The sequence below is a fragment of the Polypterus senegalus genome, chromosome 18 (genome assembly GCF_016835505.1).
Source record: "Polypterus senegalus isolate Bchr_013 chromosome 18, ASM1683550v1, whole genome shotgun sequence".
NCBI classification, from domain to species: Eukaryota; Metazoa; Chordata; class Cladistia; order Polypteriformes; family Polypteridae; genus Polypterus; species Polypterus senegalus.
The window spans coordinates 67,464,275-67,492,180 of record NC_053171.1 but is presented as its reverse complement, the minus strand read 5'-3'; the positions used below and the strand labels follow the sequence as shown (position 1 = coordinate 67,492,180).

Sequence of the window (27,906 nt, the reverse complement as noted above, 5' to 3'; positions counted from 1 at the left end):
CAGGCCCTCCCTACTTGGAGTTTGCATGTTCTCCCCGTGCCTGTGTGGGTTTCTATCAGGTGCTACGGTTTCCTCCCACTGTCCAAAGACATGCAGGTTAGGTGCATTGGTGATCCTAAATTGTCCCGTGTGTGTGTGTGTATGTGCCCTGCGGTGGGCTGGCACCCTGCCCGAGGTTTGTTTCCTGCCTTCTGTGTTGGCTGGGATTGGCTCCGGCAGACCCCCGTGACTCTGTAGTTAGGATATCGCGGGATGGATGGATGGATATTGCATCATACAGTGGTGTGAAAAACTATTTGCCCCCTTCCTGATTTCTTATTCTTTTGCATGATTGTCGCACAAAATGTTTCTGATCATCAAACACATTTAACTATTAGTCAAATATAACAGAAGTAAACACAAAATGCAGTTTTTAAATGATGGTTTTTATTATTTAGGGAGAAAAAAAATCCAAACCTACATGGCCCTGTGTGAAAAAGTAATTGCCTCCTTGTTAAAAAATAACCTAACTGTGGTGTATCACACCTGAGTTCAATTTCCGTAGCCACCCCCAGGCCTGATTACTGCAACACCTCTTTCAATCAATAAATCACTTAAATAGGAGCTGCCTAACACAGAGAAGTAGACCAAAAGCACCTCAAAAGCTAGACATCATGCCAAGATCCAAAGAAATTCAGGAGCAAATGAGAACAGAAGTAATTGAGATCTATCAGTCTAGTAAAGGTTATAAAGCCATTTCTAAAGCTTTGGGACTCCAGCGAACCACAGTGAGAGCCATTATCCACAAATGGCAAAAACATGGAACAGTGGTGAACCTTCCCAGTAGTGGCCGGCCGACCAAAATTACCCCAAGAGCGCAGAGACGACTCATCCGAGAGGTCACAAAAGACCCCAGGACAACGTCTAAAGAACTGCAGGCGTCACTTGCCTCAATTAAAGTCAGTGTTCATGACTCCACCATAAGAAAGAGACTGGGCAAAAACGGCCTGCATGGCAGATTTCTAAGACGCAAACCACTGTTAAGCAAAAAGAACATTAGGGCTCGTCTCAATTTTGCTAAGAAACATCTCAATGATTGTCAAGACTTTTGGGAAAATACCTTGTGGACTGATGAGACAAAAGTTGAACTTTTGGAAGGCAAATGTCCGTTACATCTGGCGTAAAAGGAACACAGCATTTCAGAAAAGAACATCATACCAACAGTAAAATATGGTGGTGGTAGTGTGATGGTCTGGGGTTGTTTTGCTGCTTCAGGACCTGGAAGGCTTGCTATGATAGATGGAACCATGAATTCTACTGTCTACCACAAAATCCTGAAGGAGAATGTCCGGCCATCTGTTCGTCAACTCAAGCTGAAGCGATCTTGGGTGTTGCAACAGGACAATGACCCAAAACATACCAGCAAATCCACCTCTGAATGGCTGAAGAAAAACAAAATGAAGACTTTGGAGTGGCCTAGTCAAAGTCCTGACCTGAATCCAATTGAGATGCTATGGCATGACCTTAAAAAGGCGGTTCATGCTAGAAAACCCTCAAATAAAGCTGAATTACAACAATTCTGCAAAGATGAGTGGGCCCAAATTCCTCCAGAGCGCTGTAAAAGACTCATTGCAAGTTATCACAAACGCTTGATTGCAGTTATTGCTGCTAAGGGTGGCCCAACCAGTTATTAGGTTCAGGGGGCAATTACTTTTTCACACAGGGCCATGTAGGTTTGGATTTTTTTTCTCCCTAAATAATAAAAACCATCATTTAAAAACTGCATTTTGTGTTTACTTGTGTTATATTTGACTAATGGTTAAATGTGTTTGATGATCAGCAACATTTTGTGTGACAAACATGCAAAAGAATAAGAAATCAGGAAGGGGGCAAATAGTTTTTCACACCACCGTATGTCTAAAGCATTTTCACCTTACAAACATACTATATCTCTCTATAATAAAAAAAAAACTTGGAACGAGAGGTGATCTTTTTAAGAGAGACAGAGAGACACTTTCACGTCCCCCGACACGGTCAAGTAACATCATACTGACATCCTTTGGAAGCAAGTCCCATGAGACGGTGACCTTGGCAAGCCACGCCCCACTTACAAACATTTTCAAACAAGATCACGGTTATCTAACCTTTCAGTTGTTGGATAGAGCTTAAAAAACAACTAAGCAAAGAAGAAAGAGCAGCTCTAAAAAATTAACAAGTTAAACATGACATGTCCACGACTAAGCGAAGAAGAAAGAGCAGCGCATCAAAAAGAGACACAAAAGCGTTGGAGAGAAAATAATTCCCAAAAAATGCAAAAAAAGAACAATAATAATCGATGTGCAAATTCTGATAAGGAAAGTAAGCAACGACTAAGCGAAGAAGAAAGATCTGCAACGTCTATCGCTACATTGCATTATTAATGTCTATCTAAAAGTTGAAGCTAATCATCTCTTCTTTATTAAATCGAATCAAGCAAAACTTAGAACGGAACATATGCAAGGTCTCATTGATCACGTTCAAATTTCAAATATCGATATCAATAGTTCAGATATATTCAAAATAGGTAAAGCAGTAATATTACCATCATCATATCAAGGTACTCCAAGAGCATTGCAACAGTTATATCATGATGCAATAGCAATATCCCGTATAAATCGGACAGACTTGTTGATTACAATGACGTGCAATCCACAATAGCCAGAAATCCGCAGATTCTTGAGAAAAATGCTACCGGCTACATCGGCTGTGGATATTCCCACTTTCGTAAGTACATTGTTTTATCAGAAAGTCATATTTTTATTGAATGGACTCGAAACAGGGTTCGGTCAAATCAGAGCATACATTTCACGATCGAATTTCAAAAACGGGGTTTGCCTCACATGCATTTATTGGTTACTTTGCAAAATAAATGATTAACTGCTGAGGGTGTATCAGTTTGTCTGTGCTGAAATTCCAAACATAGAAACCTATCCTGAATTATGGTACACAGTCATTAAACACGTCTCACGGACCATATTTAAAAGATTCAGTATGTTGGGACTCAAAAGAAAAAAAGTACTTAAAGAGATTTCCAAAAGCATTCGTTCAAACAACAGATATGACTAAGGTTGACTTTTCTGTTTATCGCCGAAGAAATAATCGTAACAAGCAACACACTTATCACGGAAAGAAAGATGGTAAAATTGTGACGCTCGATAATTCAGTAATTGTACCATATAACCCGTATTTGCTCAAACGATTTTATTGTCATATTAATGTCTAGTATTGTGCATCTGTTATGAGTATTAAGTACATCTACAAGTACATTCATAAAGGGCACGATAGAGTACGCGTGAATGTATCCAAAGAACAGTCTCAGGACGAAGTTCAAGTATATTTAGATACTCGGTACGTCAGTGCAGCAGAAAGCGGGTGGCATTTAATAGAATTGCCAATGCACGGTCGAAGCCATTCTGTTGAATTATTACGGATTCATTTACCAGGTCAGAATATTCCATTTAAAAAGGGCGAAGAAGCAGAACCTTAGAGGTAGCGAAAAATAGAAATAAACAATTATTGGATTATTTGAACTTAATAAAACAGACGTAGCCTAAATGCAAAACCATATACGTATGCGCACATTCCTTAACATTACACATGGCAGAAACAAAAAAGAGTGTGGCATCCCGGAAAAAAATATTGTAAAAGTGTTGCTCGATCAAATATTGTATCAACAAAAGATATCGAACGGTTTAATTTAAAATAATTGTTACGTGAATCGAAAATAGCAATGTTGTATAAAGATGTTCTAACTATAGATGGAACTACTTACGGTACTTTTCAAGGAGCGGCACGAGCAGCTGGGTTATGTAAATCGGACGACTGTGTTTGAAATGATGTCTGATGCCTGACAAATTAAGACACTTCTTCGTGTACTTAATTATGACGGGTGAAGTTGATGCTTTACAATTATGGGAAGCGTTCAAAGGACCATTATCCGGAAAGACAAATGAACAAACTGCTCCTTCGATCATCAAATAAATGTTAGAAGCAGAAGATTTAATGATGAAGCAATTTGAACTTCCGCAAGAAATTATCCAATCAAAGGAAAAGAAAGAGATAGCAGCAGACGAAAATTTAACAGTAGAAGACTGTAAAAAAAATCTATCAGAAAAGTTCATTCTCAATATTGTTTTACTAAAGCTTTAAAGTAAAACTTTAAAATAAATTTAAGTAAATTTGAACTTTGTAGAAATAAACTGAATTAAAAGACTAACCCTAAAAATTGGATCCTACATAAGGTTTCAGAAGAAACATTTTTTTAGTCAAAAAAATTAACAAAATAGGTAAAATTCATTACAGTGTTTTAATGACTATCTTCTGACTTCACCATAATGCCATTTTGAGCTCTAGTTTTTGGATGTAGCCACTATTTTGTGCATTGTCATGAGCAGGTTGCTTTGGGTTGCTGTGTCTGTTGTCAATCACATGACATGTTGAGTAGGCCTATCTAACATGATAGGTAGAGAGAGGGGTATTTGTAGATAGAACTTGACTCTTTACAGAAGCTTTTTAAATAAAAACACAAATAGATAGATAAAAATATATATTGGCACAAACTTGATCATGAGCCATAGCAAGGTTTGGGGCAGCCACCCGTATATTATTTTCCTGGCTGCAAAATTGCAAACGAAAAAGATAGCACTGGTGTGCACAAATCAGAGTCCTAAACAGAACTGAGGGAGTAGGGGAAAGGTGGAGGCTTGTAAAGATCAGGATAGGAAGTGACATCAAAGGGGCCGGGATCAGAAAGGTCTTCAACTATAGGCTCGGGCCCAGACATGACATCAAGGGGACCGGAACCGGAGAGGTCTTCATCTATAGGTTCACACCCGGAAGTGACATCACCAGGGCCAGGTGGAATTTCGCGTGAATGGTCTGCAGGGAAGCGAGAAAAAGAATCAGTGCACATCCCGGTCTGATTCGGAATTGCCCTCATTCAAGCCCTTTAGCTGCCTCCCATGCACACTTTATATATACACACACACTATGGTCTGAACACACACCAGAATGACTAAAAACATGGTGGCATGTACAGTACCATGTGGATTCCAAGTGTTTCTTCCAAAAGGTCCTCTATATGCTAACACCATTAACATTCACAACAACACAACATGACAAGTATTCAATCCCTAAAAATCCAGGAACAAAAAAATAAACAAGGAGCTTGAACTTGGACATCTGAATGACTGGGCCCTAACCAGAAATCAGGAGTCTGTTTAAATAAGCAAGTGAACTAAATGTAAATGAGCCTTGAGAGACTACTAGAGATCACACTTGATAAGCAATAGTCAATGAGACAAATTAATCAAAAGAAACAAATGGAGGCAGTGTGGACAAAGGCAAAGTATTGCAGCATGTCACATAAGAGACATGGCCAAGGGCATGGAGGCTCAATGGGTATCTTGCTTTGGTTAACTGTTTTAAAGTCTACTGAAAATCAGGGATGTAACTTTGATTTCCATATACGAGGGGGTGCATGCAGTATGATTAGAGTAGAGCATATACTTGATTGTAATGTGGTGTGTCTAAGCAGAGAACTACTCTAAAGATACAAAAGATGTGCGACTAAATACTCTGAGACACATTATATATTGAAGTACTACTGTGAAAAAAAATAACCAGGAGATGGAGACGTGAAGACAGGAAAAGGGCAAAAATCGGAAAAAAACAAAATAGAAGCAGGAAACCAGATATCAAAGAAACAGAAAGAAAAAAAATAATCAAAACAGAAAAACAGACCTAACGCCAGAGCTAACTATATTAATAGAGCTTTTTGCATGCTGTGAATCCACTGAAGGATAATGATGCTTCCATACTGCAATGCACAGCAAAGAAAAACAAGACATGATTAAAATTAAACATTGTCAAACCAAGTCCATCCATCTCCATCCATCCTACAACCCGCCATATCCTAACTACAGGGTCATGGGGGTCTGCTGGAGCCAATCCCAACCAACACGGGGCGCAAGACAGGAAACAAACCCTGGGCAGGATGCCAGCCCACATATACACACCAAGCACACACTAGGGACAATTTAGGATCGCCAGTCCACTTAACCTGCATGTCTTTGGACTGTGGGAGAAAACCCACACAGACACAGGGGGAACATGCAAACTCCACGCAGGGAGGACCTGGGGAGCAAACCCGGGTCTCCTAACTGCAAGGCAGCAGCACTACCAACTGCGCCACCAAGCCACCCTCAATCCAAGTCTAAATGAAAAAAACAGAAACAAAAGCCTCACATTTGAAAAGTACCCAATGCACAAAAACATGCACATAAAAACGTGGTAATATAACAATTATATTTTGGCAGTGCTCCATAGTTCTACCCATTGATCAGTTTTAAAGACTGCCATCTGAGAAAAACATAGTTAATCCTGATGTTTTCTTTTATGAGAAATGTGGTAAAACCAATACCTACCTACAAAACAGTCAATCCCCTCAATCTGTACCACATTGAAAATAATACGAGTGAGTTAAAAGCTAGAGGAAAATTTTAATCCAGTCTGTACCCTTTTGCCCATGCCAGGGATTCTTGACAAGGTAAAAATGAATATCCAATGAGAAAGGTGCTTGGTAACATAAATTAAATACAACTGAGTACTTCTTTGTCCTCATTATTTTGTGGCCCTAATTACTGTAAAAACAGCTGGCTCTTCTAATTTCATTCATGCGATTAAAACTTCCAGCTTCGATTTTAAATATATCTTTACAGGGTTTGCTCCACGGAAAAAAAATGTTACCAGAGCAGGAAACAAATTAAAGATGACAAGTCAAAAATGTTTCTGGAAACATCCAGCCATTCAAAACTGCATTAATATGCTTTTAAATCATTCAGTTTGTTCCAAAGGGGGGGATGGACACTTACTGCTCAGAAACTCTTCAAGCCTGGCAGAGCATTAGACTAGTATGGCATCTTGGGAATTCTGAAAATCATTTTAGCATGTGCTTACAACAGGGCTTTACAACATATTTTATAAGGTGCAAAAACTATTCACTATTTTTGCTTGAGTTTACTTTAGATGTGGAGAGGTTCTGTGTTGGGGTATCAGTTTTTTCATGACAATTTCACTAAGAGAAGCTCTTTTTTTTGCAGAGGTACCAAATTTTAATACTCTGCTGTATATCCTATGTGCTCATGAATAAAAGCAGTACTCTGTGTGTAAGCTGCAACAGAAAATCAGACAGAATTACATCTACACAACAAAACTGATGATCAGAAACCGACTAAGAAACTAAACACCAAGCATAGGGTGTCAAAAGCCTGCCAATAATATCATAAGGATGATAATTGTATATTAAAAATAATAATGGAACCTGGATACAAGCTGAAAATGAGACAGATGGGCTAAAAGTTTCTCACTCAGGTACAGAAGCTGAACATCTCAAATGTGGACAAATACTGACACTTGAATACAGTAGTAGATAAATGGGCAGTGCAAATTACAAAAGAAAAAAATAACCAATGTATAAAATGTGGTAATTGAACATTAGAAATTAAAAATGTCATGTGGACACAAGATTAAAAACAGGCAAATAAAGCATGTAGTTGTGGCAGAGAGAAACTGTCTAATTGCCAAAATTGATCATTAGGTATTGGGAATTAAAGAAAAATGTAATTTGAAAACTCAATGAAAAACAGGCAAATTGTATACAAACTGGCATCTAAGAATGGAAGTTCACAAGTATACAGTACATCCATCCATCCATCCATTATCCAACCCGCTATATCCTAACTACAGGGTCACGGGGGTCTGCTGGAGCCAATCCCAGCCAACACAGGGCACAAGGCAGGAGACAAACCCTGGGCATGGCGACAGCCCACCACAGGGCACGCACACACACACATACTAAGCACATACTAGGGACAATATAGGTTATACAGCACATCTGAGGCAAAAATGAAAATGTGAGCCATATACAATAAGGGGATAATGAGACAGCTAGAATACAGGTTGATGGAATATAAAATGACACCTGACCAGAGAAATATATAGTTAATATATCCATCTTTATAATTCTGGCCGCTGATGTCAATAATTGCCATAAATAAGCAGTGTCTAGCTTCTGTATTTGGGTGCAAGTTTCACATCTCAACTTCCCTGTAACCAGCTTAAATATTAAGCATAATTTGTTTTATATGTGATGCCCATTTTCGCTTTCTTTACCCGTGACCCCATTAATAAAGTCCAAGTGACCATTACTAAACCACACAAGTTTTAGCACAACAATTTGCACGTACCCGTACCTGTCCTAATTCCTAAACTCATACCCTACAGTTTCCTGCCATATCAAATACTTGTTTAAGTCACTGTGTGGGCCACAGGTTTATTTTTAGATGCCTGTACATTTTCAACTAGTTTGTCTTGCCATTTGAACTAATTGCTCATTGAAGCGTGGCACTCTTTTAATTCTCTTATACAACAGGTTTTACTTATTAATGCTGATGATGGATATGTTTTGCCTTATAAAATTTTTATAGTTTACAAGACCTTTTAATGTAGAGAAGGTATTTACTGGCCAGCAGCCGAAAGAAGAAGAAGAAGATCTTCCATGCTATATGGGATTCTTGTTAACAGAAGACCTGATGCATGTTCTGATGCCAGAGAAGTGCAAAAGAAAACACCTTCTTGGATGCATGCATTTGGAGCCGAGTTAAAACAAATAAGATGAGAATGTGTATAGCATTTGCATGTTCTCTCTGTATCTCTGTAGGCTTTCTTCTGGGTACTGCAGGTTTCCTCCCATGTTCCCACAGATGTGCTTGTTAGCTGATTACTGATACTGGAACACTGTCCAGTGCCTTCAGAATTACTAGTGTATTTAGAGTTTATGTTGATGGAATAATTCAGATTTGCCATGTTATGGTTTAAACTCTCATCCCACTTGATGCAGCTCATGACCTAGAATATAATGTCTATATCACTATATATAAAACACTAGCAAAATACCCGAGTTTTGCAGCGGAGAAGTAGTGTGTTAAAGAAGTTATGAAAAAGAAAAGGAAACATTTTAAAAATAACGTAACATGATTGTCAATGTAATTGTTTTGTCACTGTTATGAGTGTTGCTGTCATCAAGGATTTGATTATCATTATTTCTTTCAATCAGGTTCGTATTTGGAGGATGTGTTGTGTTCAGGTTACATTCCGTGTTTGTCAACCGTTATAACAGGTTTCATTCATCGAAGTGTTCACTACCCAAATCGGTGCTCGTGAATCTAAGATGATTAACAGGCATTCCCGGTATTAAGTTGTGGATTTGCTTGCGAATATTCAGCGGCAGCGTATCTATGAACTTAATTTAAACTTAAGCTTTACACCTTGCATTCCTATTGATATGTCTACAAAGGCTTGTTAAGCGTCAGAGGGTTGTTCCTTTCCTACTGCATCAATAAACAGCTCGTCTTCCTCTTTATCTGAGACATCACACACTGCATGCACGGGTTTACCTTTCCCAGTCCTGCAAAGTCAGTTCACGTGAGCCGCTCGGAGTACATTCATCGAAGGTTCTCAGCTGTGCTTGTGCTATCTCGTGCGATCTTGCGATGTCCACGGCTTTATTTAATGTTAGCTAAGACCCGGCACTTAAAAGTTTCTCTCGTACTTTCGCTGAGTTTGTGCCAAGCACTAGTCAATCCCTGACCATCTCATCTTCGTTTGCATAAGCACAGTCCTTCACCCACGAATATTTCGTGGCAACGTGGATTGGATTGCTGCTGACGGACGGCCTTATATGGGCAGGCACTCAATTACGTGGGAGGCGTGACGATGAGGGATGCAACTCCGCCTTACACGGCGACCGAGCTGCAGGCTATGGCTGTATATATGTACGTAAGTAGGTTCCAGTTATGACCGTTATGTTTAGAATTTCGAATTTTAGAATGAAACCTGCCTAACTTTTGTAAGTAAGCTGTAAGAAATGAGCCTGCCAAATTTCAGCCTTCTACCTACACGGGAAGTTGGAGAATTAGTGATGAGTCAGTGAGTCAGTCAATCAGTCAGTGAGTCAGTCAGTCAGTCAGTCAGTGAGGGCTTTGCCTTTTATTAGTATAGATAACATTTATTGCTATAACTTACATAACGTAACATCCTCAGATCCAATGTATCCCATTGAGGCTTGCAGCAATGAAGCCTATCTCAGCTGCACCTGACACAACGCAGGAAACAACACTGGATGGAGTTCGAATTCATCCCAGAAGATTCTCACTTAATACTCTCACACTATTAAATTGTGCCAAACAGAGGAATCAAGACGAAAATGCGATCAGTGTTTCTTTTGCAGAATTACTTCCATTATGAGAAATATCAACAATTTGCCATTTTAGCAGCCATTTTCCACATTAATTGAAGCTGGCCAGTTGACCCCAAACATGCCTTCCCATTTTGGTTTTATTGGAGTAGAAGTTTTTGTGGCTAGAAGCCATTCCCCCTCCAGGTGTTGCCTTCTCTTAATTGCCTTTTCTGATATGCAAGGGGAGTAATCCCAAGTTACAGGGGTTAGTGAGGAATATACAAAAACCGCAAACTGTAGATAATCAAACAATATTATTACTATCAATTATTTCTTTATGTGTCAATTTTTATAAAGATCACCATTGTGATATATATTCACGAGAAGCAGTACATGTAGTCTTTGTATGCTGCCATGAAATGTAGACTTTTCATTACATCATTACAGATATATGATTAGTGCTTTACAAATCAGTCAACATTTCACTAATAATGCTTCTAAACAGAACAATATTTGCTATGCAAAAGTAACAATGAAAAAGCAGTTTTTTCTCAGTTAACTCTATCCTAAAGGTATTTCTATTTAAAGCACCAGACAGCTTATTCAATTTTATTTCATATAGCTCCTTTTATAATGAGCACTATACTTATATGTATAAGCCATCCATTATCCAGCCCTAACTACAGGGTCACAGGGGTCTGCTGGAGCCAGTCCCAGCCAACACAGGGCACAAGGCAGGAAACAAACCCTGGGCAGGGCGACAACCCACCGCAGGGCACACACCCACCCGAGACAATTTAAAATCACCAATGCACCTAACCTGCATGTCTTTGGACTGTAGGAGGAAACCCACACAGACACGGGGAGAACATGCAAACTCCACGCAGGGAGGACCCAGGAAGCAAACCCAAGTCTCCTTACTGCTAGGCAGCAGCGCTACCACTGCACCACCATGCCGCCCTGTATAAGCCATCTTAGTTTTATTTTATATAGTATGACAACTTTCCTTATTCTGATTCAGAGAATAGTGTTCTTCATAGAAAACTTCATCACAGAATACTTCAGATGAACAGTGAAAGGCAGCATATTATTTTATACTGCTAACAATGCCCTATGATGCTTTTAACTTATTGCACAAATGTTTTCATGGTGTATTCTTACAATTTGCCATATTTGTAAGAGGAATTCCCTCATACCATTCTAGGTCCCCGTTAAGTATGCTTTTGTAAACTGTCTTAAGTCATGGCTGAACCAAACAATCCTGAGACAACATCTGACACAACAAATTCAAAGTCAAAGGGTTCATCTCACAGGTACAGTGTATCAAGAGCTGACAGTGCTAAAGATGTTTTCTTAAAAGTAATTTAGTTAAATTACGCATTACTTGCATTTGTATATAAAAGTGTAGATTTCATTGGCCAGCATTTACCTTAGATTAGATTAGATAGACAATATTAATCCCAAAAGGAAATTTAGTTGCATACAGCAGCAGAACCAAAAAAACAAAGATAGAGAATCACAGGATAAATAATACAATCAATCCATGCATAGACACATAAATAAAGAAATGTATATTGTGCATAAAAAACAAAATTCATTTAAAGAGAATAAGCATTTATTTTTGGATGTCACAATGAAGCACTGAATTGCCTGGTGGCAGTGGGAAGAAAAGATCCCCAGAGGCGCTTCTTAGTACACCATGGAGGACTGAGCCTGTGGCTAAGAGTGCTCCAAGAGTGCACCTCCTAGATGAAACAGAGGGTATTTTTCAAGATGGTATATAGTTTTGTCAAAATTCTCTTTTTCCACAACAACTTCCAGTGTGTTCAGGGTTAGCTCTATAATGAAAGAGGCTTTTCTAGTAAGTTTCAGGCATTGTGCATCTTTTGAACTTAAGTTGCTTCTCCTGGAGTCCACAGCATAGAACAATTAACTAGTTCTTACGGACTGGTACAACATTTGTTACTAAATCCAAATCTTTCATATGAACCTTCATGAAACTGACCAGAATATCATCCATCCATCCATCCATTATCCAACCCGCTGTGCCCTAACTACAGGGTGCAAGGCAGGAAAAAACTCCGGGCAGGGCGCCAGCCCACCACAGGGCGCGCACACACACACACACTAAGCACACACTAGGGACAATTTAGGATTGCCAATGCACCTAACCCACATGTCTTTGGACCATGGGAGGATTCAATATCAATATCAAATGTACTTATATAGCACATTTAAAAACAGCAATAGATGACCAAAGTGCTGTGCAACCAAGAATAATACAGTACTAAAGCCAATAAACAAAAGAGAATCAAATTAAAAGCCAAGGAATAATAATGTGCCTTAAGAAGTGATTTAAAAACATGCAAAGTAAGGGCCAGCCTAATATGAAGTGATAGCCCATTACTGAGTCTAGTACAGGGGTGCCCAATGTGTCGATCGCGATCAACTGGTAGATCGCAAAGGTAGCGCAGGTAGATCACGTTGCATTCAAAAAAAAATTTTTTTAAACGTTAGTCTGTCATACTTTATATTTTCCCTATGGCATTCGCCAATTGATTGACATACAGGGCGGCCAGTCTGAGATCTCTTTTGTTCTAACACACTGGTCATCCCGCACGCACAATTAAATGTGCAAGCTACTGCAAAACTCCGACTGTAATCTAGTTAGCCTTCCAATTTATATCGACTAAAGAAGGAATTAAAAAAAAATGTTTGGGGAGGGTATGGGCTGGATGTGGAATTAGAAGAGGATTTTTTTCTCACAATGTCACAATCGAACTGCATTTGTCTGGTCTGTCAGTCTATCATTGCTATTCCAAAGAAGGAAAATGTGGAAAGGCACTTTCGAACTGTTCATAAAAACTACCTTCCAAAAAGTGATCTGAGAAAGAGAAAGGAGAGGGAACTAAAATCACAGTTAATCGGACAGCCATCATTTTTCACTCGGCTGAATTCAAAAGCTCCTTTACTGCATTATTTGACTGTACTTATTTATGCGAGTCAGCCTTTTCCCACATGACGATTATTAAATCCAAATATTGTACTGTAGTGACCATAAATGTATTGAATTTTTATTGTGTAATAAAGGTTATTCTGTTATGCAAGGTAGGACAACATACATTTTATGTATAAAGTATACTCAGTATATATATATATATATATATATATATATATATATATATATACAGTATATATATATACTGTATATATAATTTTTAATGCAGGTAGATCATTTCGACCTGGTCATTTTAAAAGTAGCTCGCAAGCCGAAAAAGTGTGGGCACCCCTGGTCTAGTGGCTACAACTGCAAAGACACAATCTCCCCTACACTTTGGTCTTGATTTAGGGACCATCAGAAGCAACTGACCAGTAGACCTGAGTGACCTTGATGGAATATCTAATTGTAAAAGATCAGAGAGGAAAGAGAGAGCTAGGCCATTTAGTGCTTTATAAGCAAATAATAACATCTTAAAATCAGTCTAAAAATGAAAATGGAACCAGTACAGGAAGGCCAGCACAGAAGAAATGTGTTCTTGCTTGCATATTCCTGTTAAAAGACAAGCTGTGGTATTTTGGACCAACTGCAAACGTGAGATACACGTGAGAAGAAATAAAAGCATGTATAACTCTTTCCAAATTGTGAAACAATAAGAAGGGCTTAACTTTATATAAAAGCCTCAGATGAAAGAATCTAGCTTTAATTATGAGTTTATCTGTTTATCTAATTTAAAAAAACTATCAATTATTACACCATGTTTTTTACAATAGATCTTACATAAGGTTTCAGGGAGCTCAAGTCCATCTGAGGGGCATCACTGATACCACTTGGCCCAAACAACAGGACTTAAGTTTTGTTCTACGTCACATTTAAAAAAGTTAAATTCCATCCAAGTTTTAACATCCTCAAGACAGTCCAACAACAGTTTTAAAGAGTTTGCATTGCTGTGCTACAAGGGTAAATAAAAATGTTTATCATCTGCATAGCAAGTGAAACAAAATGCCATAACTTGTAAAAATGGATCCTAAAGGAAGCATATACAGAGACAAAAGGAACGGCCCAAGAACGGAACCCAGAGGAACTCCGCAAGTAAGAGGCACTGAGGAACAGACAAAAACAGCAAAGCTAACAGAAAAACTTCTGTCAGACCAAAAAAAGACAAAAACCACTCCAAAGTACTACATTTAATGCCTGTAGAGAGCACCAGGGGACGAATGAAGATATTGTGGTCTACAGTATCATAAGCAGCTGTCAGATCCTAAAGCATGAGAATGGCAGGATCCCCAGAGTTGTTACCTAGAAACACATCATTAAAAACCTTTAAAAGTACAGTTTCAGTGCTATGAAATGCTGTAAAACCAGATTTGAATACCCCAAGAATGCCATGTATATCTAAATAAGATTTCAACAAATAAATCAAACTTTCTCCAAGATTTTTGACAAAAATGGAAGTTTGGAAATTGGCCTAGAATTGGAAAGAACTAAGGTGTCCAAATTGGCTTTTTTGACAAGTGATTGCACTACTGCATGCTTAAACATTTTGGGTACAACACCTGAGGTGAGGCTACTGTTTATAATTATTTGGATATTTGGTCAAATAGTGTCAACAATTTCTTTAAGAAAATGAGGAGCAATAACACCTGTAGAATAAGCTGAAGGTCTCAAATGACTAATCATATTCTTTAACAAAGATAGGGACACAGGCTCAGAACTGGTTAAAAGCAGCACAGCAAATGGCAGTGATGGATAACTCATAAGAAGGAGGTAAAATAAGTGCTCTAATGTTTGTAACCTTTTCAACAAAAAAGGACAAATTCTTCACAGGTTTTTGGGGACACATCAAAAGAAGCAGATTGAGGGTTATTAAGAACAGCATTGATAGTACTCAAAAAGACAAAAGGTTTATGGTGGTTTTTCAAAATAATATCAGAAAAAAATGCTCTTTTCAGCTTTAACAATTTGCTGGTAGTCATTCTAGTTAGCCCTCAAAAATGTCAAAAGAGACCTGTAACTTGTCTGATTTCCACTTGTGTGTAGTTCTCCTGTATTCGTCTCTAATAGTTCGAGTGGTGTTACTTAATCATGGTTCAGTTTTAGACTTGGACATAATTTTACCGTAAATGTGCCAACACTATCCAAAATGTCCTGGGAGAGTAAAATAGTGAGGTTACCTCCTCAGTATCAGAACAAGACAAGGTCCCTGAATTAATCTGTGTAATATTATTAAAGGCAGCAGAAAACTGCACAGGAGTTGTTTTGTCTTGGTAGAGAAATATATTACTCTACTTTCCCCTTTTGTATTATTAATATGTAGCCTTTGTCAGAATGCCTCAAATCTCCCAGACTTACCACCGTTTATAAGGTATTATAGTATATATCTTCTCCCCACCTTCCCTTCTACATCTATAAACTCAGGCAATTAGGTGTAGTAAAAGATAATCAGGAGTTAAGTTACACATAAAATAATGTATTATTTTATTATAGTATTCATAAATAATAACAATACAAAGCAAAGTACATTTGAATATTGACAACAATACATCCTGATAAATGGTGATGTGTAGTTTCAGGTGGCACACAGACTTGTTAGTTTCTTAAAAATGTCTCTAGTTAAGGCATCATTTTTGGTCAGCTTTCTTCAGAACAGGCCACATGCCTGTCTCAATATGGCTGCCGAGCTGTGCTCTTCATTGTGTTGTCCTTTTCAGTTCATGCATCAGTTTGGTAAGAGAGAGAGAGTGAGGGAGTGAGCAAATTTATAGGTTTTCTGTTCAACCCCTAGAGCCAATAGGATGTCATGGTACTTAAAGACTTCTGATACAAGCCAGTTCCAAACAGCCATACTTTAGACCAATGGGGGAACAGAACATCTTCACACCTGCCCCAAAACCTTTTGTTAAGGTAAAGCTTGGCAGTTAGGCAGCCTGGCTTTGTGTGGGGGTTGACTGAGAGACTTTAGCAGAGAAACACTTACCAAACTTGTTTGAGGCATTTCCCCCCCCAACCCTATTATAAAATTCAAAGAGACCCATTCCTAAAAGGGGGAAGGGGTTCTTAAACCATCAAACCATTGCTATTATTATCAGTAATGTAACACTAATATTATATTGCTTTGCCTAAGTTACAAAAAAGACATACAAAATATTTATGAAGTTGTATGCAAAATTTCACATCACAACAGGAGTGGAAGAGGTATATGATATGATGACAGCAGAGAGCCAGAGCACATCATTTAGAAGCATGACAAGAAGGTGATATTTCAAATTAAATAGGCATGTGGTCAGAAAAGAATGCACCACAAAGTTCAATGTTAAATACAGGAAGACCACATGATAAAACAAGATCTGATGTATGCCCATACTGTTGAGTAGGGCCAGTCATAGACTGTACAAGATTACAAAAGAGTCAATAACATTTAAAAAGTCTTTAACTAATGGTTTAGTAGAGAAACAGTCATGAAAATTAAAGTCCCCAGCAATTAGGACTTTATCATATTGTTGCATAATCTCAGCTAAGAAATCAGAGAAATCATTGATAAAACCCTTATCATATCTAGAGGGACGGTATAAAGAAACAGAAGCCAGATAAATTCAATCCATCTCGAACATATTCAGCTCAAAGCTGGAATAGAAGTTTGATGACAATTTCTTTCAATTAAAACTTTTCTTAAAGGTTTGTGTCCCAAGGATAGTCTGAGGATGGCTCTGGGTGTGTGGCTTGCTGTCTGTCTCTCTCAGTTCTACTTGCTTATTGTAAATAAAATCAGTTCTTTGCTGTGTTGTGATCTCCAAGCACTCTTTTAACATTCAACTTACTGCTAAAAACTGATGACCCGAAACACAGCCAAATGGGATTGTTTCTTGTTGTTTTATAAATACGTTTCAGTTCTTCATGTGCACTGAAGTAAATAACATTCAGTGCCCCTTTCCATCCTCAACGCAAGCCCCTGAAGAGTCACGGTATGAACATTGGCTGCTGCTCCACCCACTCACACTGCTTCAAAATAGCTATAGCAAATAGCTAAATTAAAACTTAACTTGATACTTTATTAGTAGGACTCTGTGACTGGACTATGCACAGCACACTCTTTTGTGTTGGGTTTAAGCCCTGCAAAGGCTTTCTGCTTTACTTCCAGTGCTGTAGTGCTGTAGTGACCCTACTCCTTAGCACATGCAGCATTAAAAGTATTCCCAACATTTTTGTACAGTTCTTTTCACTTGATTGCATACTACGCATATGCTTCACATCGTCCTCAATAGATTTCACCAGACAGCCAGAGCACATGCAGTCATGATGTTACACTGACAGCAGCAAGCAACGTCTTAGTGAAAAAAGGCAACACTGAGAGATAACACTGTATGTTTCGTTATGTGCTAGGTTACTTATTACTTTAAAAATAATCAGTCTACGCTTTTAATGCTTTACCCTCAACAATGGTGGCAGAGTAGTGAAGGAGATTCTAACATGTGACATGTAGCTATCTGAGAGGCGTGTATTCCAGCTATCCTCAGTAAGTCACTGAGTTCTACCTGGTAAAATACAGGCCAGTATGCCACTCATGTTTTTTTGTACTATTCATGTAAAAAGTGTTTGAATTGTGATTTATAACACTTGTATAAAGAAGGGTCGAACTGATTATTGTGTGAAAGGCCATGCAGATTAATTATTGTGGACATTTCTCACTGATTGTTGTCATGGGAGAAGACAAAAAAGAAGAAGTGTTTGCTAGAAGAGTAACTTTTCTAAATGGCTACTGCGGGAAGAAAAGAGGGGACAGGGAGATATCCTCTTGCCTCACTTAGTTAGGGTCATGAAACAAAGATAATTTGGTTTTGGATTTTTGTCTTACAATGGAGCTTGTTATGGAAGGTGTTAAAATTTTTAAAAATTTAAATCCTTACCCTCATTCAGTTTTAAGTTGAGAAACTCAACTTTGTTACACATGATGTTTTTATGCATATCAACTTTTTTTGAAATATGCACTGATGAAAATAATGAAAAAAGAAAAGAAACAATCAAATTCTCTGTGAGACAATGGAGTCTTTATTCTTTGTAAAATCTGGTACATCAAGAGCTCTGTTTGGTGGAACACAGAAATGAGGCGTTTAGTTGACTGCTTCTTGAAACGGCCCCCTCAGACGAGGAAAAAAATATGAACTTTGTGAGCTGCCTGTGAACGCACACCCTTTCTCTGTAAAGGTCACTCCGGCCCAGAGCAATCCTGACTGAGAGATGGAGCATGTTGCCAGAGGCAGATGGAGTGCTGCAGCCATAGGTATCATCATCATCATCATTAACAAGTGGGAATCTGTGAGGACTATCTCTGGTTGGACCTTTACCATGATGGGGATTGTGGTGGGGTGGGGGGAGGTTTTGGCTGCATAACTCAACACAAGTATGAGATAAATATATTGAAATCAAATAATGATAATAATGTGGCCTGCGCTATGAATTGAAGGACCTGGACCCAACCACCTACTGGCAACACAGTTAGGTAAGTCTGTATGAACAAGTGACTTTGTTCTGCTTGGATGACAGAAACAGAGTATCAGTGAAAACTGCTAAAGGCAGCTGCATCAGGCTTTGCAACAGGTCAGATTGGGTATGGATTGCCTTGGAAGAACTTCTGTCTACTTTCACTTCAACTATTGTGAAGTGCACCAAACTAGGAAAAGACACCCACTGGTTCATAAGAAACACACTACGGGTCTTCTAGAGGTTTTTGCAAAGCAAAACAAAAAAATAATATAAGGAAATTAGTAAATGTATTGGAAAATATTGCTGTCTGGTGTTTATTAGGGATATGTTTGAAGAACAAGACACATGGACTAACAAAAGACCTTGAGTATGAAAAGTAAGTAATATGGTCTGAACAAGATTTTGCGAGGTTATGGGAAAACTAGTTGATTTCTTGGAGACAGTGTACTGTATTAACAACAGAGGCATATAAAGGAAAATAAAGTTCTATCTATCTATCTATCTATCTATCTATCTATCTATCTATCTATCTATCTATCTATCTATCTATCTATCGATTATGTGTAATGTAAAATATATATTATTGTCTATTTTCTGTACTACTCCATGAGGGTACAATAAGCCTTGGGTTCAATTCCTAGAATAGTTGCTGTTTCTAGTAGTAGTTGTAGCGGTAGTACTGTTGCATAAACAGAGTACAGACCAGCATGCATGTCGACACCCTCCAATACTATGCTAAACAAGAAAGTACTAAAATAGAGAGCTTCTTTTTTTATTTCACTGAAAACACAAATCACCATACTTGAAGTTTATTTGTAATGGGGTTCTTTTTGTTCAGGAGGAACAGTATAAGGAACAAGGCAGGAACCAACTGGGATGGAACACTATAGTGCTGCATAGCACTGTCAACTTAACATTATTCTTTAATTTTTTATTTCTTAATTGGATAGCAGAATTGGATGCCTCAATCTATTCAGTAGTTATAAATTTTGATTAAAAAATTCTTTAAGAAACAAAATTATACACCGTTCAACCTTCACCCAAGTAAAATGCCTTTAATATTATTACTTCTTTTTTTACTAAACAGACGAAAGAGAGGTTGTACAGAAGAAAACCTTCACAAAATGGGTGAACTCTCACCTGTCCCGAGTGAGCTGCCGAATATCAGACCTGTACCTGGACTTGCGGGATGGAAGAATGCTGATCAAACTTCTCGAGGTGCTTTCTGGAGAGCGCTTGGTAGGTGCCTGTTTTAGCTTCATCTCCTCAGTTTTGTCTTGCTGCTTCTTATTAGTCTTTTCAAACTTAAATTAAAGAGAGAGTAGGAGACAAAGAGTGAGCAGCACATAAAGTTCAATCCAGTATTTGAGTTTGAGCAAATCCTAAATGAAGAATATTGTCTCATCACACCTAGCTGTATTTTTCAATGCACTTATATGTACTTGATTTAATTTTAAATGCTGTTTTGAACACAGCCCAAGCCAACAAAAGGAAGAATGCGCATTCACTGTTTGGAGAATGTTGACAAGGCCTTGCAGTTCTTAAAAGAGCAAAGAGTGCACCTGGAAAACATGGGTTCACACGATATTGTCGATGGAAATCATAGATTAATCCTAGGCCTTATTTGGACCATTATCCTTCGCTTTCAGGTAAGGGCACTTAGGATTTACACTTGAACAAATAAGCACATATTTGGGTATTTGCTTAGCTTCAGCCACAGTCCAATAAAATTACAATTTATGAGAAAAAACATTTTCTGAATTTGCTTTAACCACAGACCATAATGTACTATTCATAGTCCAATGAAAGACACTATAAAATATAAAAATGAATGGCAGATAAAGTTGTTGCGCTTCAATACCAGAAATTGCCCAACACATAAGCAGTTCACATTTGTCACCTAAACACACAAAAGCAAAGCAATTAACTAAAATGATCATTTTTAACCACCTAATACTGCTCAATTTGGGATTTACAAACGTTTCAGCTATTAGTGATCTATTAAAAGTCGATTACTATTGATTGATACATTTTGTGAACTGAACCAAATTTCAGCTAATGATGCTAACTCACTAGAATACGATTATTTTTGCTATGTAAACATAATGTGTTTTAGCTTACAAAAGAGTCAGAGGCAGTCTTGATGAATGGCACACCGTAAGACCCCATTAAAAGGCCCAGCATTCCAGTTTGTTCCTGGGTTATAATTCTTAATCAGTGGATATACTGTAAGCACCATAATAGCTACCACCCTAGAATATCCACTGACAAAGGAAGGTCTTTTATCACAGCAGTTATTAGGTAGTGCCCCTATGCAGGCAAAATATCTGTGATGCTGGCTAAAACAACACAGTTATTGCATTCCTGCTAGTCATATTTACTGGGGACCCTGTTGAATCCCGTCATGTTAACATGCCCACCTTGAATTTTCTGTCATTAAGTCTAGTTACCAGGCCTCTCTATTCACTGAAATAATGACTCTACCCATTTCTCTACCCATATCTGCCTTCCCCACTAATTTGTGATGTTAATTTTTTATACCTATTGACCAAGCCTTTTATTTGTTTAGCCATAATTTGTCATCCATCAAAAAGAAGTTAAAAAAATATAATTCTTTAAAAAGCTGAACATTTTAGCAGAAATAATTTACAACTTTTTTTTCCTATAAGATTCAAGACATTATTGTGGAGACACAAGACAACAGGGAAACACGTTGTGCTAAAGACGCCCTCCTGTTGTGGTGCCAGATGAAGACAGCTGGGTAAGATGACTTGAAAATGCATTTAAAACACACAGACATTTGAACGAGCCCCTTTGTCCCCTTACCACAGTCCTGAACGTGACCTCTACATAGCTGTGCAGCATTCTGCACTGATTCCCACTAGTCACACACCAGAAAGATACAAAATCAGAGGGTTTTTGACCTTTAAATGTACCCATAAAGACATTGGGTTTTTTTTGTTGCTTAATATTTATGAAGCCAATTATTATGAAAAGGCTATATCAATCTTGAATTTCCATACAATAATAATTTTTGCTATCTAGTTGTCATTACCAAATGTTTATTTGTTGTTTAGATGCAAAAGTGAACAGGCTGGCATCCTGACTGGGAGTGACTCCTCACCCAGCTGGGAGGCCATAATGGCAGGACAGTGTGGAAGGAGCTGCAACCTGGCCATGATGGTTAGCGATTCTTATCCTAGTCAGGGTAGAAGGACAATGGATGAACTGGGCAAACATGGATGCTGGAGGCAGTTCATTCCCCTGCACAACAGGCAGCAGTGTTCCTCCAGGCTGGTCCCAGTTAGGACTCTCACAGGGTTACATGGGAGTTGCAGTGTAGAAGAGCAGCCCTGTTGGGGTTGTTGAGTGCTGTAAGGGGGCACTGTCAGGGTAGGACTGCCCTGGTTTCAGTATGACGCAGAAGTGCTCTTGATCACAACTGCTGTGACCTAAATAGTATTCCAGGGTCCGGCTTCAAAGAATCTCACAGCCTTACCTTGGAGAGTTAAAACTGGGAGGCAGTGGGCAAAACTAACCTGGAGGGTAGAGGAGAGAGAGCACACTTTGTGTGTTATTTTGTTTGTGTTCAACATTGGAAGGTGTTGGAGGAATAAAAATCCTTCATTTCAATACTAGAGTTGTGGAGGATGACACTGTGTCTGTGGCTTGGGGCTCAGTGGCGTGTCCTACTGGTGACAGCTGATAATTTCTAAATAAACGTACTGTTTGATTATTTTTGACTATTTAGGGCTGTGATGACACTACACAAAACAAAGATTTACATCAGTATGAGTTACATTAAATGACCTTGTGAAATTCATCATTCACTTGTGAATGGCAATGCATGTCTGTGTGCCTAATCAAGAAAGCTAATTTCCATCAAGAATTGATTCAGCCTTGTTCCCATTACTATTAAGATATGCAAGTGTGTAATGGTGGTGCAGTGGTTAGCAGTGCCACTTCGCAGATCAAGTGTTCTCAGTTGGACTCCTGTAGCCAGTTGTCGTTAGTGTGTACTTTGCTTATTCTCTCCTTGTCTGTGTCGTCCTTCCTCCCAGTACACTTGTTTTTCTCCAGCATCCCCAAAAACCTCCAGGTTAGCTTAACTGGAATTTTCAAACTAGTTTGGGTCTTAATGGGCCCCTACTATGGACTGGTATCCTGCCCAGAGCTGGTCTCTGGTCCCCATTACCCTGAACACACAATAGCACATTTTACAGTATGTTTCATGATATCATTTTTGTTTAGTTCAAGCCAGAGGAAGATTTAATTTCCACAAAAATTTTGTAGTCCACATGGTCACAACAGTGTACATAAGATGAATCCTTGATATCAAATTACAACTTTTTTGAAATGTAAATTTGTCCCTTAAATCTTTGTAAAGATGCCATGTTGACAATAGAAACTAATAAAAACTCAACACCTACCGACACCTACAAACTTCTAAAATATTTTTGTAGAAGTGCATTTTTGACTGGTTTGATTTTTTTTTGTGACATATGATATTTCTGCTCTTTTTGCAAGATGCCGAGGAGGATTTGCAGTGCCACTGAAGGACAAAAATAGTCACAGATTGCCAAAGCAAAATTTTAATGACTGCTGCACAACTCAGGCAAAGCTCTATCAAGCTTCCCAATTTTTGTTGAATGTTAAAAGCTTTCATGAATATTCAATGATACGTAACTATACCCAAGTATGATGGGGCAATTGTGCCATACTTAATTAAATATGATTATGAGTGCTCCATTTAATGAAACTGATAATACTTCAGTACTGGGCATAAGCCATCAATATTTGAATACATAGCTTGAAGTGCAGCAAGTACTGTAGAAGTTTTATTACAGGAGAATCATAATCAAGAGATGTATCTAATGAAGAACTCATTTGGAATGAAGGCTAATAGCTGCTTCCATCTGCTAGAAGTGTGGCCTCTCATACTGAATACTCTTTAGACCCAAAATGCTGAAATGTTTTATGATTTATTTCAATATATAAAAAATGGACTAACTAGCAGAAAATGCCATTTTTTTCTACAGTACAACAAGCATAACTGTTTTCTTTCTTTTCTTCTTACAGATACCCAAATGTAAATATCACCAATTTTACCACCAGTTGGAAGGATGGCATGGCTTTCAATGCCCTTATTCACAAGCACAGGTAATGGACTTTATTTTATGTCTCTTTGAAAATCAGGATTTTGTTAAGCTAATTCATATTATTAACATTTTAAAAAAAAACTGAGTTAAACAGTTTAGAGTATTATTAGTGATAAGTGAAACAAATGACTTTGATTTTACGTTCAGTTTCTTTGAAATTCAAACTAAAATTAATTTTGCATATGATGTTGCAATTGCAAAACTTGCTCAAATTTGTTTTTTTGAGGGTGAAAGTAAGGAATTCTGCCTTCTAAGAGTTTGGTGAAACCTTTTACTTCTTTTGGACTGGCACATTTCTCACAAATAGGATCCAAATGAATTTAAAAGGGAGAAGAGTTTCTTTTGAAACTGTGGCATGACTGATAAAGAGTTTAGGTGTCATGAGCGAATTTCATGTTTTGGAAAAAGTTAATAGAGGGGTAAGGAAAGCAGGGTAAGCCACGTGGTGGCCCTACAACTGCACAAATGACCGATTACGGTTAAGATAAAAATCAAAGACCAAAATAAAGTTTGCCAGTGTTGCCTTCTCAATCCAAACATGTACATACCAAAAATCAATGTTCCCATGCTCTTGTATATGTAGAAAAAGTTTGTGGATGAGATGAGAGGAAAAGGATTCATAAACATCTACTGTATCCTGCAACACTGGTTCTTTAAAGGCAATGTATGGTTCTTTATAGGATTGTGTGATTCCTTATAGAATTATTGCTTGACAAAGCACCATCTCATCTGGGGAACGTTTATTTGCATGTGTAATTGTCTCTTTGTGCTTTCAAAAGCTTCCTAATATGTACAAAAAAATGAAATCTTTAATGTATGGTAGACTATCTAGCAGGACAGTAACAGATTAAGAAAACCTGAACTTAGCCTATGTTAAATATGTATGCAGCTGGAGTCCTTTCAAAGTCATGAACTATTGGTATTTTATAGCTCTGTTACCATCTGTTCATTTTTTTCTGCTGAATGAAGCCTGTTACTGATCAAAATAAGTAAAGGTTCTTTCTGGAACCTTCAAGTGGATGGGTATTTTAGGAACCAAAACTGGTTCACCTATGGCATCGCTCTGAAGAACCTCTCTAGAACCTTTATTTTCAAGAGTGTATATCAGTCGTGTGAATTTCAACATTTCTTGCAAAGCAAAAGGTTTCATTACAGATTCAATTTTGCCCAAATCACTGGTTCATGACTAGTCATCAGCACTAATAAGTTCTAGAATCAATCTGCATGTGAAATAAGTGAACATTTCTTATGAAGTTGGTGCCCCACCCACCATACCATACCATACATCCTAGCATGACTGCAGAGGACTAAAAGCAAACCCTCATTTAGTCAGGCTGAAGAGCTATTCTTTAGGTCAGTTAAGTTTTTCCCTCGTACACCCTAAATCGTCTCACACTCCAACTACAGCAAAACAACGATTGTTTTCCAGCAAAGACAGGGGCTACATATTGACAGTGCACTAAATATCAAAAAAGTCAATGGCTTAATAAAATGGACACTCAAAGCCAGTGTGACATTTTGCCATTGATGTTCTCAACGCCATTCCTCCATTATGGGTGGAGAGCTGATAGATTAATAATCTCAGTAGTGAAATGAAATAACATTGAATGTGCTATTCCAAGTCAGTAAATGCTCTGAGTGCCATGAAGGGAGTAAATGGACACTAAATTTGCTGCATCAACAATGTATTTGTCAGACTGAGAAAGTGGTATTTCTGAATCATGAGTGGCCACCTCACAGTTATGATGAATAACCATATTATCTGCTGAAAAAGAACAATCACACGTTATTTATAAAAATAAAAAAATAAACCTGTGACGTGTGTAGTTGCAGGCAAACAGCAGGAGATCATAGCCAATGAAATCATGTTTTTTTTTTTTTAATTTGCTCACAGGCCAGATCTTGTGGATTTTCGTAGCTTGAAGAAGTCTAATCCTATCCATAACCTACAGCAGGCTTTCAATGTGGCTGAGCAGAAGCTTGGTGTTACAAAACTGCTGGATCCTGAGGGTGAGAAAGTCATGTTAAATATCACATCTCAGACATGCTGAATCGTGACTGTCTGGACCTTCCTTCTTACTTGGCAATTGTTCATAAAGCTGTTGTAACACTGTGAATTTTAGCTGCATTAACACTATTGTTTTTTTTTTCCAGATGTCTTTACAGAGAACCCTGATGAAAAGTCAATCATCACTTATGTTGTGGCATTCTACCACTATTTTTCAAAGATGAAGGCTTTGGCTGTTGAAGGGAAGAGAGTTGGGAAGGTGAGGACCTGCTTAAGGTGTAACAGTTCCTATGCAGATTGCCACCTTTCAATTTAGTGCTCAGTTTGCTATGTGTTGAAAGTCATACTACTGATCATGTTTTTCAGTAACTGTAAGAGGGTGAATGTAAGTGTCATGCTGTTATTCTTTACTAAAATCCATAAAGTGGCAGTGGCTATCTCCATTTCATTGCTGGTTTTGTAACTAGTATTGTTATTAAAGAAATTTAACAATCAAGAAAGTAAAAAAACAAAACAAAACATTTATTCCAAGCCTCGGGTTTTACTGATTAACAGAAACATGGAAGTAGTTTTTCACAAAAAGTTTTGTGCAATATAGAATCGACCAGTTCAATCACCTCAAGTGATGTCAAAAGAACTGGCTGCGTTAAATACTGATGCATATTAATTATCAAGCAACAAAATAAACATGATGACTATTTAAATATTTCTTACATTCTTATACATTTTCTGAGAGTCCCGTGCTTACTTACTGAATGTCTACGCGTAACATGCTTTATTAAGCTGTTTGTATGAGAGTCCCTCTGTACTGAAGTTCTTCCTCGTGCTTTTTCCAGTGCATCTCAGTTGATATCCACTATATGCCAGTGATGAGTTAGGACATTTCTTCAACAGGGTTTCAATCAACTGTGCTTTTCAGAATCTTCAAAAATGGATTAAAGATTCTTTTAGTGTAAATTCAGTTAGAACACACTCTTTCCATACTTTTTACCATGAAGACTCATATTATAGCCCAGCACAGTTAAAATGTCACTATTTAAAACACCCACAGTATAATTAAGACAGAAACACTGAAGTGTGACTCTATGCATTTGCTAACAAATGTTTACGGCGACCAACATTGTCATTAGCTTCTTTGAACCTAACTTAAATAAGCAAGTTAGAAAATAAATGTTATGTTAGTGAGATCTATCCTGCCATTTGGGTTCCTCCCAGTTAAATGAAGATTTTAAATTCTTACCATGTGTTAGTGTGGTTGAATATGTGTTGGTTCTGGTATGGGGCCTGACACTGTGAAGATCTGACTCCTCATGATCCTGTAATGAAAAATGACCGGACAAAAATAATGAACAGATGGGAAATTTTGGAAATACTGAGGGAATAATATAAATAACAGGTGTCAGGTTTCCCAGCTTTAAAGTAAAACTAATTAATATTATTTTCAATGAATACATAAAAAGGAAGCAGGCAAAGAGACCTGTTTTAAAGATTTTAAGTACAGAAATAATTTAGTTTGTATCAGGCAGATAAAGTAATAAAAGTAAAGTAAGTAATAAAAATGTAGCAGAGCAATCTCTCAGTCTAAAACTATCTGAAGTAGGATGAGCACATTTTTAAAATGCACAACGGGAAAATAATACAATTCTGAAGAGTAAGGAATCGCAGATAGGTATACTGCATCTGAGTCACATTGCACCACGTCATAGGGCGAAATTATGTAAATAGCCCTCAAAAATAATTTCAAAATATTTAACCACTCAAGCTGCATTAAGTCAATTAATAAAAAAGCCCACCTGCTCATTTATCCCAACGATATTATAAACATATTACTTGCCCACTTCAAACTCACATAGACACCATGACAATACACAGACGTTGCAGTGAGACGTGAAACAGCAGTGTTAAGCACTGTCACCCATTATGTCATATTCAGGTAATTAAATAAATTATAAGATACAGTAGTTCAGTTGTATACCTAGACAACTTATTTATGCAATTGTGTCAG

At 37.8% G+C, this 27,906-nt stretch overlaps 1 protein-coding gene across 1 annotated transcript in view; it reads left to right on the top strand.

Annotated features, from left to right (window-relative positions):
- sptb (spectrin, beta, erythrocytic) overlaps positions 1–27,906 on the top strand; it is a 180,115-nt gene that overhangs the window by 48,388 nt on the left and 103,821 nt on the right. Inside the window, exons 3-8 of the mRNA XM_039741459.1 lie at positions 19,822–19,973; positions 20,210–20,383; positions 21,404–21,495; positions 23,814–23,894; positions 25,788–25,903; positions 26,048–26,160. Coding sequence (XP_039597393.1) covers positions 19,822–19,973; positions 20,210–20,383; positions 21,404–21,495; positions 23,814–23,894; positions 25,788–25,903; positions 26,048–26,160 — 728 coding nt within the window. The remainder of the gene's footprint in view (positions 1–19,821; positions 19,974–20,209; positions 20,384–21,403; positions 21,496–23,813; positions 23,895–25,787; positions 25,904–26,047; positions 26,161–27,906) is intronic.